This window comes from Oncorhynchus clarkii, chromosome 28 (assembly GCF_045791955.1).
Source record: "Oncorhynchus clarkii lewisi isolate Uvic-CL-2024 chromosome 28, UVic_Ocla_1.0, whole genome shotgun sequence".
NCBI lineage: Eukaryota > Metazoa > Chordata > Actinopteri > Salmoniformes > Salmonidae > Oncorhynchus > Oncorhynchus clarkii.
Genome location: NC_092174.1, coordinates 32,533,300 through 32,550,862, shown reverse-complemented (window position 1 = coordinate 32,550,862; position 17,563 = coordinate 32,533,300). Strand labels below are relative to the sequence as shown.

At 42.2% G+C, this 17,563-nt stretch overlaps 1 protein-coding gene across 11 annotated transcripts in view; it reads left to right on the top strand.

Moving 5' to 3' along the window:
- LOC139387084 (complement factor B-like) overlaps nucleotides 1-17,563 on the top strand; it is a 37,898-nt gene that overhangs the window by 2,764 nt on the left and 17,571 nt on the right. For 9 of the 11 annotated variants that reach the window (XR_011629120.1, XR_011629118.1, XR_011629119.1 and 6 more), the window contains exons 3-9: nucleotides 981-1,166; nucleotides 1,881-2,054; nucleotides 2,174-2,266; nucleotides 2,392-2,534; nucleotides 5,372-5,504; nucleotides 5,657-5,782; nucleotides 7,657-7,752. Coding sequence is in view for 6 of the 11 variants with exons in the window: in XM_071133073.1 (XP_070989174.1) it covers nucleotides 981-1,166; nucleotides 1,881-2,054; nucleotides 2,174-2,266; nucleotides 2,392-2,534; nucleotides 5,372-5,504; nucleotides 5,657-5,782; nucleotides 7,657-7,752 (951 nt within the window). In the remaining 5 variants the exon portion in view is untranslated. The remainder of the gene's footprint in view (nucleotides 1-980; nucleotides 1,167-1,880; nucleotides 2,055-2,173; nucleotides 2,267-2,391; nucleotides 2,535-5,371; nucleotides 5,505-5,656; nucleotides 5,783-7,656; nucleotides 7,753-17,563) is intronic. The other 2 variants (XM_071133076.1, XM_071133077.1) reach the window with 2 other exon arrangements.

Sequence of the window (17,563 nt, the reverse complement as noted above, 5' to 3'; positions counted from 1 at the left end):
TCATACAAGTACTTGGGAGTATGGCTAGACGGTACACTGTCCTTCTCTCAGCACATATCAAAGCTGCAGGCTAAAGTTAAATTTAGACTTGGTTTCATCTATCGTAATCACTCCTCTTTCACCCCAGGTACCAAACTAACCATGATTCAGAAGACCATCCTACCCATGCTAGATTACGGAGACGTAATTTATAGATTGGCAGGTAAAGGTGCTCTCGTGCGGCTAGATGTTCTTTACCATTCGGCCGTCAGATTTGCCACCAATGCTCCTTATAGGACACATCGCTGCACTCTATACTCTTCTGTAAACTGGTCATCTCTGTAAGACCCACTGTTTGATGTCTATTTATAAAACCCTCTTAGGCCTCACTCCCCCCTATCTGAGATATCTACTGCAGCCCTCATCCTCCACAAACAACACCCGTTCTGCCAGTCACGTTCTGTTAAAGGTCCCCAAAGCGCACACATCCCTGGGTCGCTCCTCTTTTCAGTTAGTTGATGCTAGCGACTGGAACGAGCTGCAACAAACACTCAAACTGGACAGTTTTATCTCAATCTCTTAATTCAAAGACTCAATCATGGACACTCTTACTGACAGTTGTGGCTGCCTTGCGTGATATATTGTTGTCTCTACCTTCTTGCCCTTTGTGCTGTTGTCTGTGCCCAATAATGTTTGGACCCTGTTTTTTGTTGCTGCCATGTTGTGTTGCTACCATACTGTGTTGTCATGTGTTGCTGCCATGCTGTTGTTGTTGTTGTCTTAGGTCTCTCTTTATGTAGTATTGTCTCTCTTGTCGTGATGTGTGTTTTGTCCTATATTTTTATTTATTTTATTTTTAATCCCAGCCCCCTTCCCGTTCAGGGGGCCTTTTGGTAGGCCATCATTGTAAACCAGAATTTGTTTTTAACTGACTTTCCTAGTTAAATTTTTTTAAATTATGAATATTCACTAATATTCTCCCTCTATCTCGCTCCCAACAGTCATGACATGCCCTGATCCCAGTGAGCTGAGAAATGGTGAGGTGTCTCCTGTCCTATTGCAGTATGTTGTTGGGGCCCAGACCACTTATGAATGCCATGACGGTTACGCTTTCGCCGGCTCCGCCTCCAGAGTCTGCCAGAGTAATGGGAAGTGGAGTGGTGACACGCCTATCTGTGATCATGGCTGTAAGTGAAAAGATCTCTTTGGTCCAACCTCTTACAAATCCCTTTACCAACCCCCAGAGATCCTGAAAGGCCCTGTGCAGTCCAAAACATTTTCCTGTCTTTTATGTATATTTCCACACTATTATGTTGGAATAACACTGTGAAATTGTGAAAATGATGATGATGCCCTTTTAATGTAATTGTTGATTGACAAAACCACCTGATATTTCTGCCTGTTTTGGTGGAATGGAGTTTTGGCCTTCCATGGTGACATCACCATGTGGTAAATTACTTAATAGACCAATAAGAAAGAGAGTTCCAAACCTCTCTGCCAATAACAACACATTTTTAGTTTTCCCCTCCCCACTCAGACCACACCCAGACAGAAATTGCTCTTTGCTAAGAAGCTATTTTAGTTTCATTTTGACCATTTCAATTGAAAACAATCACAGTAAGGTACTTATTTCTTACAGAGAAATGTCTTTGTAATGAGATAAAAATGGCTGCATCGGGCCTTTAAGGGTTGATTAGGTCATGAAGACTGGAAGACATAGGGGAGGACTGGAAGACATAGGGGACGTCTGCATGTCACATGTAGAGTTGTCTGTGTTCCAAATGGCACAGAGCGTTAGTCTATTGGAATAATGTGTTTTCTAAAGGTAAAGTTTTTGTATGTAAAGGTAATTCCATTGTCCATTGTTTCCTTATCATACTCCACCTTATCCCACACCCTAGCTGGACATTGCCGTGACCCTGGCGTTCCCCCGGGGGCCAAGCGCAATGGAAATATGCTTGATATAGGTGACCGGGTGACCTATGAATGTTCTTTAGGACTGATGCTGCTGGGATCGAAGGAGAGGATATGCCTGGAGGGTGGAGACTGGTCAGGAACTGAGCCTGTCTGTTACAGTGAGGAACCATAAACCCATCCCTCACATTGTCAATAAACCCATGTAACACATAATACACAGATGCAGTTAGAAGCAGCTAATCTAGATACGTAGAGTTTGAACATTTACATTTTACAGGTAAAAACTACTACGACACCCCAGAGGAGGTGTCCAAGTACTTCTCTACATCCCTCGAGAATCGTCTGGCACTATCTGGCCTGGATGACAATAGTGAGTTGCCAAGACCCATATGTAGTGAACGACATTGCTCCTCTTTTTGTTTTGTTTTATACACCCCGTGCTACATTTGTTTTGCTTTGAAATCTGAACCATGCAAATTGAATATTGTCTTACAGCTGATGGGCAGCAAGTACAAAGGTCCATCCAGATGAGGCAGGGAGGCAAGCTCCACATCTACATTGCTCTGGATAATTCAGGGAGCATAAGCAAAGATAATTTTACTGTGGCCAAAAACTGTGTTAAAGCCCTCATCAACCAGGTACAGCATTACTAGTATAAAGACAAACGGACAGCTCAGATCTGTTGTACAATCTTTACACTACATTTAGGGCCCTATTCAGACTTAAGGTAAGTTTACTTAACATGGATTTAAGTATGCTTCTTGGTTAACGTGACGGGGTGTGGCCACAACAACATACAGGAACTCAAGTCCTTCTGTTCACCTGATTTAGAATTCCTCACAATCAAATGTCGACCGCATTATCTACCAAGGGAATTCTCTTTGATTATAATCACAGCCGTATATATTCCCCCCCAAGCAGACACATCGATGGCTCTGAACAAACTTTATTTGACTCTTTGCAAACTGGAATCCATATATCCGGAGGCTGCATTCATTGTAGCTGGGGATTTTAACAAGGCTAATCTGAAAACAAGACTCCCTAAATTGTATCAGCATATCGATTGCGCAACCAGGGCTGGAAAAACCTTGGATCATTGCTATTCTAACTTCCGCAACGCATATAAGGCCCTGCCCCGCTCTCCTTTCGGAAAAGCTGACCACGACTCCATTTTGTTGATCCCTGCCTACAGACAGAAACTAAAACAAGAAGCTCCCGCGCTGAGGTCTGTTCAACGCTGGTCCGACCAATCTGATTCCACACTCCAAGACTGCTTCCATCACGTGGACTGGGATATGTTTCGTATTGCGTCAGACAACAACATTGACGAATACGCTGATTCGGTGAGCGAGTTCATTAGAACGTGTGTTAAAGATGTCGTTCCCATAGCAACGATTAAAACATTCCCGAACCAGAAACCGTGGATTGATGGCAGCATTCCCGTCAATATGAAAGCGTGAACCACTGCTTTTAATCAGGGCAAGGTGACCGGAAACATGACCGAATACAAACAGTGTAACTATTCCCTCCGCAAGGCAATCAAACAAGCTAAGCGTCAGTATAGAGACAAAGTAGAATCTCAATTCAACGGCTCAGACACAAGAGGTATGTGGCAGGGTCTACAGTCAATCACGGATTACAAAAAGAAAACCAGCCCAGTCACGGACCAGGATGTCTTGCTCCCAGGCAGACTAAATAACTTTTTTGCCCGCTTTGAGGACAATACAGTGCCACTGACACGGCCCGCAACCAAAACATGCGGACTCTCCTTCACTGCAGCCTACGTGAGGAAAACATTTAAACGTGTCAACCCTCGCAAGGCTGCAGGCCCAGACGGCATCCCCAGCCGCGCCCTCAGAGCATGTGCAGACCAGCTGGCTGGTGTGTTTACGGACATATACAATCAATCCCTATCCCAGTCTGTTGTTCCCACATGCTTCAAGAGGGCCACCATTGTTCCTGTTCCCAAGAAAGCTAAGGTAACTGAGCTAAACGACTACCGCCCCGTAGCACTCACTTCCGTCATCATGAAGTGCTTTGAGAGACTAGTCAAGGACCATATCACCTCCACCCTACCTGACACCCTAGACCCACTCCAATTTGCTTACCGCCCAAATAGGTCCACAGACGATGCAATCTCAACCACACTGCACACTGCCCTAACCCATCTGGACAAGAGGAATACCTATGTGAGAATGCTGTTCATCGACTACAACTCGGCATTTAACACCATAGTGCCCTCCAAACTCGTCATCAAGCTCGAGACCCTGGGTCTCGACCCCGCCCTGTGCAACTGGGTACTGGACTTCCTGACGGGCCGCCCCCAAGTGGTGAGGGTAGGCAACAACATCTCCATCTCACCGAGATGCACGTTATCACATGTCCAGTGAACAGGTCAGGGTTCCATAGCCGCAGGCAGAACAGTTGAAGCTGTTGAAGTCTGCACAACGCATCACCAGGGGCAAACTACCTGCCCTCCAGGACACCCTACACCACCCGATGTCACAGGAAGGCCATAAAGATCATCAAGGACAACAACCACCGAGCCACTGCCTGTTCACCCCGCTATCATCCAGAAGGCGAGGTCAGTACAGGTGCATCAAAGCTGGGACCGAGAGACTGAAAAACAGCTTCTATCTCAAGGCCATCAGACTGTTAAACAGCCACCACTAACATTGAGTGGCTGCTGCCAACACACTGACTCAACTCCAGCCACTTTAATAATGGGAATTGATGGGAAATTATGTCAAATATATCACTAGCCACTTTAAACAATGCTACCTAATATAATGTTTACATACCCTACATTATTCATCTCATATGTATACGTATATACTGTACTCTATATCATCTACTGCATCTTTATGTAATACATGTATCACTAGCCACTTTAACTATGCCACTTTGTTTACATACTCATCTCATATGTATATACTGTACTCAATACCATCTACTGTATCTTGCCTATCCCGCTCTGTACTATCACTCATTCATATATCTTTATGTACATATTCTTTATCCCTTACACTTGTGTCTGTCTATAAGATAGTAGTTTTGGAATTGTTAGCTAGATTACTTGTTGGTTATTACTGCATTGTCGGAACTAGAAGCACAAGCATTTCGCTACACTCGCATTAACATCTGCTAACCATGTGTATGTGACAAATAAAATTAGATTTTATTTTATTTAAAATGTTGACTTGAGTCCTTGTTTTATTGACTTAAGTCCATGTTAAGTCTACTTATCTCAAGTCTGATTAGGGCCCTTAGTAATATATAATAATATATGCCATTTAGCAGATGCTTTTATCCAAAGCGACTTAGTCATGCGTGCAATACTTTTCTTTCAAGTAACACTATTGCAGTACAAATGGTCAGTTATGTGTTTTGATATCAAGAAACTTTTGTTTTGTTATGCTTTGGTTGTGTTTCTTTTGTCTCTCACACTTCCTCCTCTCCATTTTTGACTGGGCAGATATCTTTTTTTGAAGTCATCCCAAGGTACGGAATTCTGACCTTTGCTTCTGAGGTCAATGAGATTGTTGATATCTTCTCTCCTTCCTCACACTCAGACATGGTTTTACAGAATTTAAATAATGACACCTATGGTAAGAACACGGTTTTTATTATTTGACCATCACAATCTACAGTATGTAAATAAATGATGTATTATTGTTCATTTTTTTTCCTTTTGTGTCTGACTGGCAAACATGTTAGTGGCAATGCATAGTTCTCAGAGTAAGATTTCCTCCTTCAACAGGTAAATTAAATGGTACTGGAAGTAACCTCTCAAGGGTATTTAAAAAAATCCTTGAAAAGATGGCTGTCTTTAAGGAACGAAATGAGCTTGAAGATACACAGCAGGCCATTATTATGTTTACAGATGGTAATGTTGTTGTGTGTGTGTATTTGGTTTTACTATCCTTGTGTGGAACATAAGTCCTCACAGTTAGTGGGGACATTTCCCGTTCCCCACAAGAAAACATGATATTTTAGGCTTAGGTGTTAGGTTTAGGGTTACACTTAGGGTAAGTTGTTAGTTGTTTGGGGTTAGGTTTAGGGTTAAGGAAAATAGGATTTTGAATGGGGCTCAATTGATTGGTCCCCACAAGGAAAGTAAAACAAATGTGTGTGTGTGTACAGGTGTGTGTGTGTGTACAGGTGTGTGTGTGTGTGTGTGTACAGGTGTGTGTGTGTGTGTGTGTACAGGTGTGTGTGTGTGTGTACAGGTGTGTGTGTGTGTGTGTGTACAGGTGTGTGTGTGTGTACAGGTGTGTGTGTGTGTGTACAGGTGTGTGTGTGTGTGTACAGGTGTGTGTGTGTGTGTGTGTACAGGTGTGTGTGTGTGTACAGGTGTGTGTGTGTGTGTGTGTGTGTGTGTGTGTGTGTGTGTGTGTGTGTGTGTGTGTGTGTGTGTGTGTGCGCGCGCACTGTACCAGTAAAAAGTTTGGACACACCTACTCATTCAAGACTTTTTATTTTTTATTATTTTCTACATTGTAGAATAATAGTGAGGACATCAAAACTATGAAATAACACATATGGAATCATGTAGTAACCAAACAAGTGTTAAACAAATCAAAATATATTTTATATTTCAGATTCTTCAAAGTAGCCACCCTTTGCCTTAATGACAGCTTTGCACACTCTTGGCCTTCTTTCAACCAGCTTCATGATGTAGTCACCTGGAATGCATTTTTATTAACAGGTGTGCCTTGTTAAAAGTTAATTTGTGGAAGTTATTTCCTTGTTAATGTGTTTGAGCCAATCAGTTGTGTTGTGACAAGGTAAGGGTGGTATACAGAAGATAGCCCTATTTGGTAAAATACCAAGTCCATATTATGGCAAGTACAGCATAAATAAGCAAAGAGAATCAAGAGTCCATCATTACTTTAAGACATGGTCAGTCAATACGGAAAATTTCAAGAACTTTTAAAGTTTCTTCAAGTGCAGTCGCAAAAACCGTCAAACGCTATGATGAAACTGGCTCCCATGAGGACCGCCACAGGAAAAGAAGACCCAGAGTTACCTCTGCTGCGGAGGATAAGTTCATTAGGGTTTCCAGCCTCAGAAATTGCAGCCCAAATAAATGCTTCACAGAGTTCAAGTAACAGACACATCTCAACATCAACTGTTCAGAGGATACTGTGTGAATCAGGCCTCCATGTTCGAATTGATACAAAGAAACCACTACTAAAGGACACCAACAAGAAGAGACTTCTTATCATTTGTTTTTTCAACAATGACCCAACACACCTCCAGGTGTAATTACTGTAAGGGGTATTTGACCAAGAAGGAGAGTGATAGAGTGCTGTGATGACTTGGCCTCCAATCACCCGACCTCAACCCAATTGAGATTGTTTGGGATGAGTTGGACCGCAGAGTGAAGGAAAATAAACCAACAAGTGCTCAGCATATGTGGGAACTCCTTCAAGACTGTTGGAAAAGCATTCCAGGTGAAGCTGGTTGAGAGAATGCCAAGAGTGTGCAAAGCTGCTATCAAGACAAATGGTGGCTGCTTTGAAGAATCTCAAATATAAAATATATTTTGATTTAACACTTTATGATTTCTGCATAATTCCATATGTGTTTTATAGTTTTGATGTCTTCACTATTAATTTACAATGTAGAAAAGGGTAAAAATAAAGAAAAAACCTTGAATGAGTAGGTGTGTCCACATTTTTGACTGGTACTGCATGTGTGAATGTATAATACAATTCAAGGTAGATTTAATGTATTTAATCCTCGCCATTCCTGCAGGAAATACTAACATGGGGGGAAGTGCAGAGCCCACTGTTATCAGGATTAGGAACCTGATGGAAGGAATACATGGCAAAGACTGGCAGAAATATCTGGGTAAGATTAAGTGCTGAACACTCTTGTTATAAATGTGCTCTATTCACCTTATGTAGGCCCGCCCACTTGACCCAGTTCTTGATCGAACGCTTTTGTCTTTCAAACAAGCAAAGCCAAACAAGCAAAACCATTGTTACGGTGCCTTCAGAAAATATTCACACCGCTTAACTTTTTCCACATTTTGTTGTTACAAAGTTGGATTATCTATGGATTGAATTGTCATTTTTTGGTCAACAATCTACACAAAATACTCTTGTCATGAAAAATAATAAGAGTGTATCTTGATTAGATAAGTATACAACACCCTGACTCAATACATATTAGAATCACCTTTGGCAGCATTTACAGCTGTGAGACTTTCTGGGTCAATCTTTCCACACCTGGATTGTGCAAAATTAGCCCATTATTCTTTTCAAAATTCTTCAAGCTCTGTCAAATTGGTTGTTGTTCATTGCTAGACAACTATTTTCAGGTCTTGCCATAGATTTTCAAGCAGATTTAAGTCAAAACTGTAACTCGACCAAAACTAACTCAAACATTCACTGTCTTCTTGGTAAGCAACTCCAGTGTAGATTTGGGCTTGGGCTTTAGGCTATTGGCCTGCTAAAAGCTGAATTCGTCTCCCAGTGTCTGCTGGAAAGCAGACGGAACCCGATTTTCCTCTAGAATTTTTCCAGCGTTTAGCGCCATATATATTTTTTATCCTGAAAAACACCTCAGTCCTTAATGATTACAAGCATACCCATCACATGATGCAGCCACCACTATGCTTGAACATATGGAGAGTGGTACTCAGTAATGTGTTGTATTGGATTTTCTCTAAACATAACACTTTGCTTTCAGGACAGAAAGTTAATTGCTTTGCCACATTATTTGCACTATTACTTTAATGCCTTGTTGCAAACAGGATGCATGTTTTGGAATATTTTTTAACCTGCACAGGCTTCCTTTTCACTCTCAGTTAGATTAGTGTTGTGGAGTAACTACAATGTTGTTAATCCATCCTCAATTTTCTCCTATCACAGCCATTAAACTCTCTAACTCCCATGGTGAAATCCCTAAGCAATTTCCTGCCTCTCCAGCAACTGAATTAGGAAGGACACCTTTTGTCTTTGTAGTGACTGGGTGTATTTATACATCATCCAAAGTGAAATGAATAACTTCGCCGTGCTTTAAGGTTGATGTCCGCACCCCCGCAGAAATCTAATTAGCACAATAAAAAAATCCCCATAAAAATCTGTCAGTTTAAGATAGTTATCTGCATTGCATGCGTCTCAATCCACCGCATCTGCCTATGTCACACGTCCGCGTCTGCTGTGAAAGGTGACAGAGAAAGAGGGTGTTTGTCAGACTGAGTCATCCCAAAAATTGGTGTTCTCACAAAATCTGTATCGTGACCCCTCTCTTGAACGATGGGAATCTCACGAACACGATGGTGTTCTCCGTGTTCACCTACGACCACCACAAGCTACTCGTCTGAAGTCGGTACAGCCGATTTGCTAACTTCTGTCTGTATTGTAATGTGAGCAAAGTTGAGACTCTCACGAACGTGTCGGTTGTTTTGCTCTAAGACACCCACAGGCCTCACAAGGCTTGTCTTAAAGTGCCCTGGTACCAGTTGAATGGAAGTACAGTGCCTTCGGAAAGTATTCAGACACCTTGATTTTTTCCATATTTTGTTACAGCCTTATTAATTATTTAATTATTTTTTTCAGCAGTCTACAATACCCCATAATGACAAAGCGAAAACAGGTTTTTAGATTTTTTTTGAAAATGTATTTAAAAAAATAAAATACCTTTACATAAGTATTCAGACCCTTTGCTATGAGACTCAAAATTCAGCTCAGGTGCATCCTGTTTCCATTGATCATCATTGACTGGTGTCAACCTGTGTTATATTCAATTGATTAGACATTATTTGGATTAGACACCTGTCTATAAATCAAATTGAATCAAATTTATTTGTCACATACACATGGTTAGCAGATGTTAATGCGAGCGTAGCGAAATGCTTGTGCTTCTAGTTCCGACAATGCAGTAATAACCAACGAGTAATCTAACTAACAATTCCAAAACTACTACCTTATACACACAAGTGTAAAGGGATAAAGAATATGTACATAAAGATATATGAATGGGTGATGGTAGAGAGCGGCATAGGCAAGATGCAGTAGATGGTATCGAGTACAGTATATACATATGAGATGACTAATGTAGAGTATGTAAACAAAGTGGCATAGTTTAAAGTGGCTAGTGATACATGTATTACATAAAGATGCAGTAGATGATATAGAGTACAGTATATACGTATACATATGAGATGAATGATGTAGGGTATGTAAACATTATATTAAGTAGAATTGTTTAAAGTGGCTAGTGATATATTTTACATCAATTCCCATTATTAAAGTGGCTGGAGTTGAGTCAGTGTGTTGGCAGCAGCCACTCAATGTTAGCGGTGGCTGTTTAACAGTTTGATGGCCTTGAGATAGAAGCTGTTTTTCAGTCTTTCGGTCCCAGCTTTGATGCACCTGTACTGACCTCGCCTTCTGGATGATAGCGGCGTGTACAGGCAGTGGCTCGGGTGGTTGTTGTCCTTGGTGGCATAGGTGTCCTGGAGGGCAGGTAGTTTGCCCCCGGTGATGCGTTGTGCAGACCTCACTACCCTCTGGAGAGCCTTACGGTTGTGGGCGGAGCGGTTGCCATACCAGGCGGTGATACAGCCCGACAGGATGCTCTCGATTGTGCATCTGTAGAAGTTTGTGAGTGCTTTTGGTGACAAGCCGAATTTCTTCAGCCTCCTGAGGTTGAAGAGGCGCTGCTGACCCTTCTTCACGATGCTGTCTGTGTGGGTGGACCAATTCAGTTTGTCTGTGATGTGTACGCCAAGGAACTTAAACTTACTACCCTCTCCACTACTGTCCCATCGATGTGGATAGGGGGGTGTTCCCTCTGCTGTTTCCTGAAGTCCACAATCATCTCCTTAGTTTTGTTGACGTTGAGTGTGAGGTTATTTTCCTGACACCACACTCCGAGGGCCCTCACCTCCTCCCTGTAGGCCGTCTCATCGTTGTTGGTAATCAAGCCTACCACTGTTGTGTCGTCCGCAAACTTGATGATTGAGTTGGAGGCGTGCGTGGCCACGCAGTCGTGGGTGAACAGGGAGTACAGGAGAGGGCTCAGAACGCACCCCTGTGGGGCCCCAGTGTTGAGCATCAGCGGGGTGGAGATGTTGTTACCTACCCTCACCACCTGGGGGCGGCCCGTCAGGAAGTCCAATACCCAGTTGCACAGGGCGGGGTCGAGACCCAGGGTCTCGAGCTTGATGACGAGTTTGGAGGGTACTATTGTGTTAAATGCTGAGCTGTAGTCGATGAACAGCATTCTCACATAGGTATTCCTCTTGTCCAGATGGGTTAGGGCAGTGTGGTTGAGATTGCATCGTCTGTGGACCTATTTGGGCGGTAAGCAAATTGGAGTGGGTCTAGGGTGTCAGGTAGGGTGGAGGTGATATGGTCCTTGACTAGTCTCTCAAGCACTTCATGATGACGGAAGTGAGTGCTACGGGGCGGTAGTCGTTTAGCTCAGTTACCTTAGCTTTCTTGGGAACAGGAACAATGGTGGCCCTCTTGAAGCATGTGGGAACAGCAGACTGGGATAGGGATTGATTGAATATGTCCGTAAACACACAGGCCAGCTGGTCTGCGCATGCTCTGAGGGCGCGGCTGGGGATGCCGTCTGGGCCTGCAGCCTTGCGAGGGTTAACACGTTTAAATGTTTTACTCACCTCGGCTGCAGTGAAGGAGAGTCCGCATGTTTTGGTTGCGGGCGTGTCAGTGGCATTGTATTGTCCTCAAAGCGGGCAAAAAAGTTATTTAGTCTGCCTGGGAGCAAGACATCCTGGTCCGTGACTGGGCTGGTTTTCTTTTTGTAATCCGTGATTGACTGTAGACCCTGCCACATACCTCTTGTGTCTGAGCCATTGAATTGCGATTCTACTTTGTCTCTATACTGACGCTATACTGCCCGTCTCCGGAGTCTGACCAGAAGACCGCTTCGTTTTCCTCTTTTACGAAGTCATTGTTTTGGGTCGCCGGCTGGGATCCATTCCGTTGTCCTGGGTGAAAGGCAGAACATAGGATCCGCTTCACGAAAGTCATATTCTTGGTCGTACAGATGGTGAGTTGACGTTGCTCTTATATTCAGTAGTTCTTCCCGACTGTATGTAATGAAACCTAAGATGATCTGGGGTACCCGATGTAAGAAATAACACATAAAAAAAACAAAAAACTGCATAGTTTCCTAGGAACGCGAAGCGAGGCGGCCATCTCTCTCGGCGCCGGAAGAGAGGTCCAGTGGTGGAAAAACAACCCAATTGTCATACTTGAGTAAAAGTAAAGATACCTTAATAGAAAATGACTCAAGTATAAGTGAAAGTCACCCAGTAAAATCCCACTTGAGTAAAAGTGAAGTATTAAAATAAAAATATGCTTAAGTATCAAAAGTAAATGTAATTGCTCAAATATACTTAAGTATCTAAATAATTTCAAATAACTTCTTTAAGCAAACCAGACAGCACGTGTTCTTGTTTTTTTTTAAATTTACAGATAATCAGGGGCACACCAACACTCAGACATGATTTACAAACACAACATTTGTGTTTAGTGTGTCTGCTAGATCAGAGGCAGTAGGGTTGACCATGGATTTTCTCTTTAAGAGATAATTTTGTGTGTCAGGGAAGATGTATGGAGTAAAAAGTACATTTATTTTCTTTAGTAATGTAGTGGAGTAAATGTGAAAGTTGTCAAATATAAATAGTAAAGTAAAATACAGATACCCCCCAAAAAACTACTTAAGTAGTACTTTAAAGTATTTTACTTAATAAATCCTCTTACAGCTACCCCCCTACTTTGTGCAATTTCCGCCTGAAGACATACCCAAATCTAACAGCCTGTAGCTCAGGCACAGAACCAAGGATATGCATATTCTTGGTACCATTTGAAAGAAAACTAAAGTTTGTGTAAATGTGAATTGAATATGTAGGAGAATATAACATAATAGATCTGGTTTAGATAAAACAATGAAAAAAAACATATGTTTTTTATTTTTATTTTTGTATCATCTTTAAAATGAACAAGATAAAACAAACATTCAGATAGGATGATGGGGACAATTTCAGTGAATAATATAAGAGGGCAGCAGTACTTGTGCAAAGTGTCAGAATGATAACTTCCAAAATGAGTGTGCTACATGACATTTATCATGAAATCACCCAGGTATCCCACACAAGTAGCCCAAATGTACCCAAGTGGCCAAATTGGTGAAGGTATACATTTTGAAACAAATAACTATATACAAAATACCAAAATGGTATTCTAACACACCCCCCCCAAAAAAAATATTTAAAAAAATGGGTAAAAAAAATTATTGATTAAAAAATATATGAAAATATATATATATATACATTTACAAAATAACATGGGTAACTATTTACACACTTTCATTATTTGGAAGACCCTCAGTCCTCTATCAAATCAAATCTATTTATATAGCCCCAGCCTAAAACCCCAAACAGCAAGCAATGCAGGTGTAGAAGCACGGTGGCTAGGAAAAACTCCCTAGAAAGTCAAAAACCTAGGAAGAAACCTAGAGAGGAACCAGGCTATGAGGGGTGGCCAGTCCTCTTCTGGCTGTGCCGGGTGGAGATCACAGTGGTTGTAGAGGGTGCAACAGGACAGCACCTCAAGAGTAAAAATGAACAGTTTAGGGTTCCATAGCCGCAGCCAGAACAGTTGAAACTGGAACAGCAGCAAGGCCAGGTGGACTGGGGACAGCAAGGAGTCATCATGCCAGGTAGTCCTGACGCATGGTCCTAGGGCTCAGGTCCTCCGAGAGAGAGAAAGAGAGAATTAGAGAGAGCATTCTTAAATTCACACAGAACACCGGATAAGACAGAAGAAGTACTGCAGATATAACAAACTGACCCTAACCCCCCCCCCCCCCCCCCCCCCCCCGACACATAAACTACTGCAGCATAAATACTGGAGGCAGGAGGGGTCAGGAGACACTGTGGCCCCATCCGATGAGACCCCCGGACAGGGCCAAACAGAAAGGATATAACCCCACCCACTTTGCCAAAGTTCTACATAATATTGTGCTGCTGATGCCAGGTGCATTGCAGTCTATTTCTGCTGTAAAGCAGAGGGTCACCAAGCATGTGGCGCAGGTGATGGGGGACTTAATTTTGCAAAGAACACAGCGACGCCTCCATGCTGTGCCCTTTTGGCCCTGAGGCACATCCATGCCTGCAGAAATACATTTGGGCAGATGAACACCACTTGTGGCAGGAGCTGGATGAACCAGCTTCAGTGGGGGATGGAAACCTTGGCCCTGGGGGCTGCCATTCGGAGTCTGTGTCACTGTGAAAGAAAATCTTCAGTTAGAATAGTTTCACATATGAGCCCTGGTATAATAAACATATATACAGTGCCTTGGGAAAGTATTCGGCCCCCTTGAACTTTGCGACCTTTTGCCACATTTCAGGCTTCAAACAAAAAAATATAAAATTGTATTTTTTTGTGAAGAATCAACAACAAGTGGGACACAATCATGAAGTGGAACGACATTTATTGGATATTTCAAACTTTTTTAACAAATCAAAAACTGAAAAATTGGGCGTGCAAAATTATTCAGCCCCTTTACTTTCAGTGCAGCAAACTCTCTCCAGAAGTTCAGTGAGGATCTCTGAATGATCCAATGTTGACCTAAATGACTAATGATGATAAATACAATCCACCTGTGTGTAATCAAGTCTCCGTATAAATGCACCTGCACTGTGATAGTCTCAGAGGTCCGTCAAAAGCGCAGAGAGCATCATGAAGAACAAGGAACACACCAGGCAGGTCCGAGATACTGTTGTGAAGAAGTTTAAAGCCGGATTTGGATACAAAAAGATTTCCCAAGCTTTAAACATCCCAAGGAGCACTGTGCAAGCGATAATATTGAAATGGAAGGAGTATCAGACCATTGCAAATCTACCAAGACCTGGCCGTCCCTCTAAACTTTCAGCTCATACAAGGAGAAGACTGATCAGAGATGCAGCCAAGAGGCCCATGATCACTCTGGATGAACTGCAGAGATCTACAGCTGAGGTGGGAGACTCTGTCCATAGGACAACAATCAGTCGTATATTGCACAAATCTGGCCTTTATGGAAGAGTGGCAAGAAGAAAGCCATTTCTTAAAGATATCCATAAAAAGTGTTGTTTAAAGTTTGCCACAAGCCACCTGGGAGACACACCAAACATGTGGAATGGTGCTCTGGTCAGATGAAACCAAAATTGAACTTTTTGGCAACAATGCAAAACGTTATGTTTGGCGTAAAAGCAACACAGCTGAACACACCATCCCCACTGTCAAACATCATGGTTTGGGCCTGCTTTTCTTCAGCAGGGACAGGGAAGATGGTTAAAATTGATGGGAAGATGGATGGAGCCAAATACAGGACCATTCTGGAAGAAAACCTGATGGAGTCTGCAAAAGACCTGAGACTGGGATGGAGATTTGTCTTCCAACAAGACAATGATCCAAAACATAAAGCAAAATCTACAATGGAATGGTTCAAAAATAAACATATCCAGGTGTTAGAATGGCCAAGTCAAAGTCCAGACCTGAATCCAATCGAGAATATGTGGAAAGAACTGAAAACTGCTGTTCACAAATGCTCTCCATCCAACCTCACTGAGCTCGAGCTGTTTTGCAAGGAGGAATGGGAAAAAATGTTAGTCTCTCGATGTGCAAAACTGATAGAGACATACCCCAAGCGACTTACAGCTGTAATCGCAGCAAAAGGTGGCGCTACAAAGTATTAACTTAAGGGGGCTGAATAATTTTGCACGCACAATTTTTCAGTTTTTGATTTGTTAAAAAAGTTTGAAATATCCAATAAATGTCTTTCCACTTCATGATTGTGTCCCACTTGTTGTTGATTCTTCACAAAAAAAATAGTTTTATATCTTTATGTTTGAAGCCTGAAATGTGGCAAAAGGTCGCAAAGTTCAAGGGGGCCGAATACTTTCGCAAGGCACTGTATATATATATATATGAGTACAGGGAACATAAGGTTGAATATATTATTATGACCTGCTAGATCTACTGTCTCTTTTATATTATGACATTTCAGCTAGATCTACTGTCTCTATTATATTACGACAGACCAGCTGTATCTACTGTCTCCATTTCACTTTGGCCATTGTTGTGGGCCTGCCCTCCCCTCAACAGCCTCAAATAGGCTATTTCATGTGGGTTGGGGTGGGGCGGCAGACACACGCATCTCACATTTCATGACATTACATGTTTATATATTGCTTCTAAAATGTAAAAAAAATCACAAATAATATTTTATATTATTAATTTCAACCAAGGGCATTAGCATGATAAGAACTTACCAGTCCAAAACTATGTCCTCTCCCGTTAAAAAAATATTCCTCCACAATCGCTAAATTAATCGTCCTACAACAATCTCTGTCTCACTTTCCCAATCAATTTATTCTAAAATTGTGTGTACATCTGTATATCTAGACTTAGATTTAGCTTTCCCAGACTTAGTCGCCATACTGATTGATATATAAACAGCTGAATCTGCGCGTTTACCAAACAATGCAGTGCGTACTATGTGTTTCTCCTTCCGGTATGAAACTTCAATAGCAAATGACTCTCTTTACGCTGGAGCTTACTACATGGGTTGGTCTTGCAACATAAACATGACCTATTGCCGTTTACCTCAGCTCATTGGCTATCTACCCAGCTAGATTTCAATACGATCAGTGGTCATTGGGTTAAAAGACAGTCAATCAACGAAACAGTGGTCAAATCATTGGTGCACAATGATGTCATGACTTGTTGTCTTCAAATCGGTTTCTTTCAGTCAATACATCCCGCGAAATGGCCCATCATGTTTGATTGTGTTACAAACAAACAAGTTGATTGCAGTGAAACCAAACATGACTGGAAAAGTCACGTTCTGTGTGGGTTATTTACCTGGAATGTGTCGTCGAAAATGGAATGAGACGGAATTCACGACACAAGCGGTTCACAAAATGTTTCGTGTTAGGCTATAAAAACGGATTTTATCAAACAAAAGATCATTCATTGTGTAACAATGAGCATTGGAATTGCAAACAAAGACCGTCAAAGGTAAACTATTTATTTTAATGCAGTTTGTGCTGGTTGAAATTGTTGTTTTTTATGGGGCTCTATGCTCAGATAATCGCATCGTATTCTTTCTCAGTAAATCATTTTTTAAATCTGACAACGCAGTTGGATTAGCAAGATTCTAGGTTTTCGATACATGTGAGATGCTTGTATTTTCATGAATGTTTGATATGACTATTTATGTAGCGACCACCGTATGTTGTGGAATTTCAGCCCGCTAGCGGGTTCCGTGCGCAGAGAGGTTAAGTACTTTACACCACTGATAAGGTACCACAGTTAGTTGACAGTGCATGTCAGAGCAAAAACCAAGCCATGAGTTCGAAGGAATTGTCCGTAGAGCTCCGAGACAGGACTGCGTCGAGGCACAGATCTGCGGAAGGGTACCGAAAAATGTTACCAAGAACACAGTGGCCTCAGTCATTCTTAAATGGAAGACGTTTGGAACCACCAAGATACTTCCTAGATCTGTCCGCCTGGCCAAACTGAGGCCAGGGCATCTGTCCCGGTGGCGGCTCTGGCGCTGGACGTGGACCCCACTCCATAATAGTCTTAGTCCACCTCCTTAGCGTCCCTAGATAGGCGACCCTCGCCGCCGACCT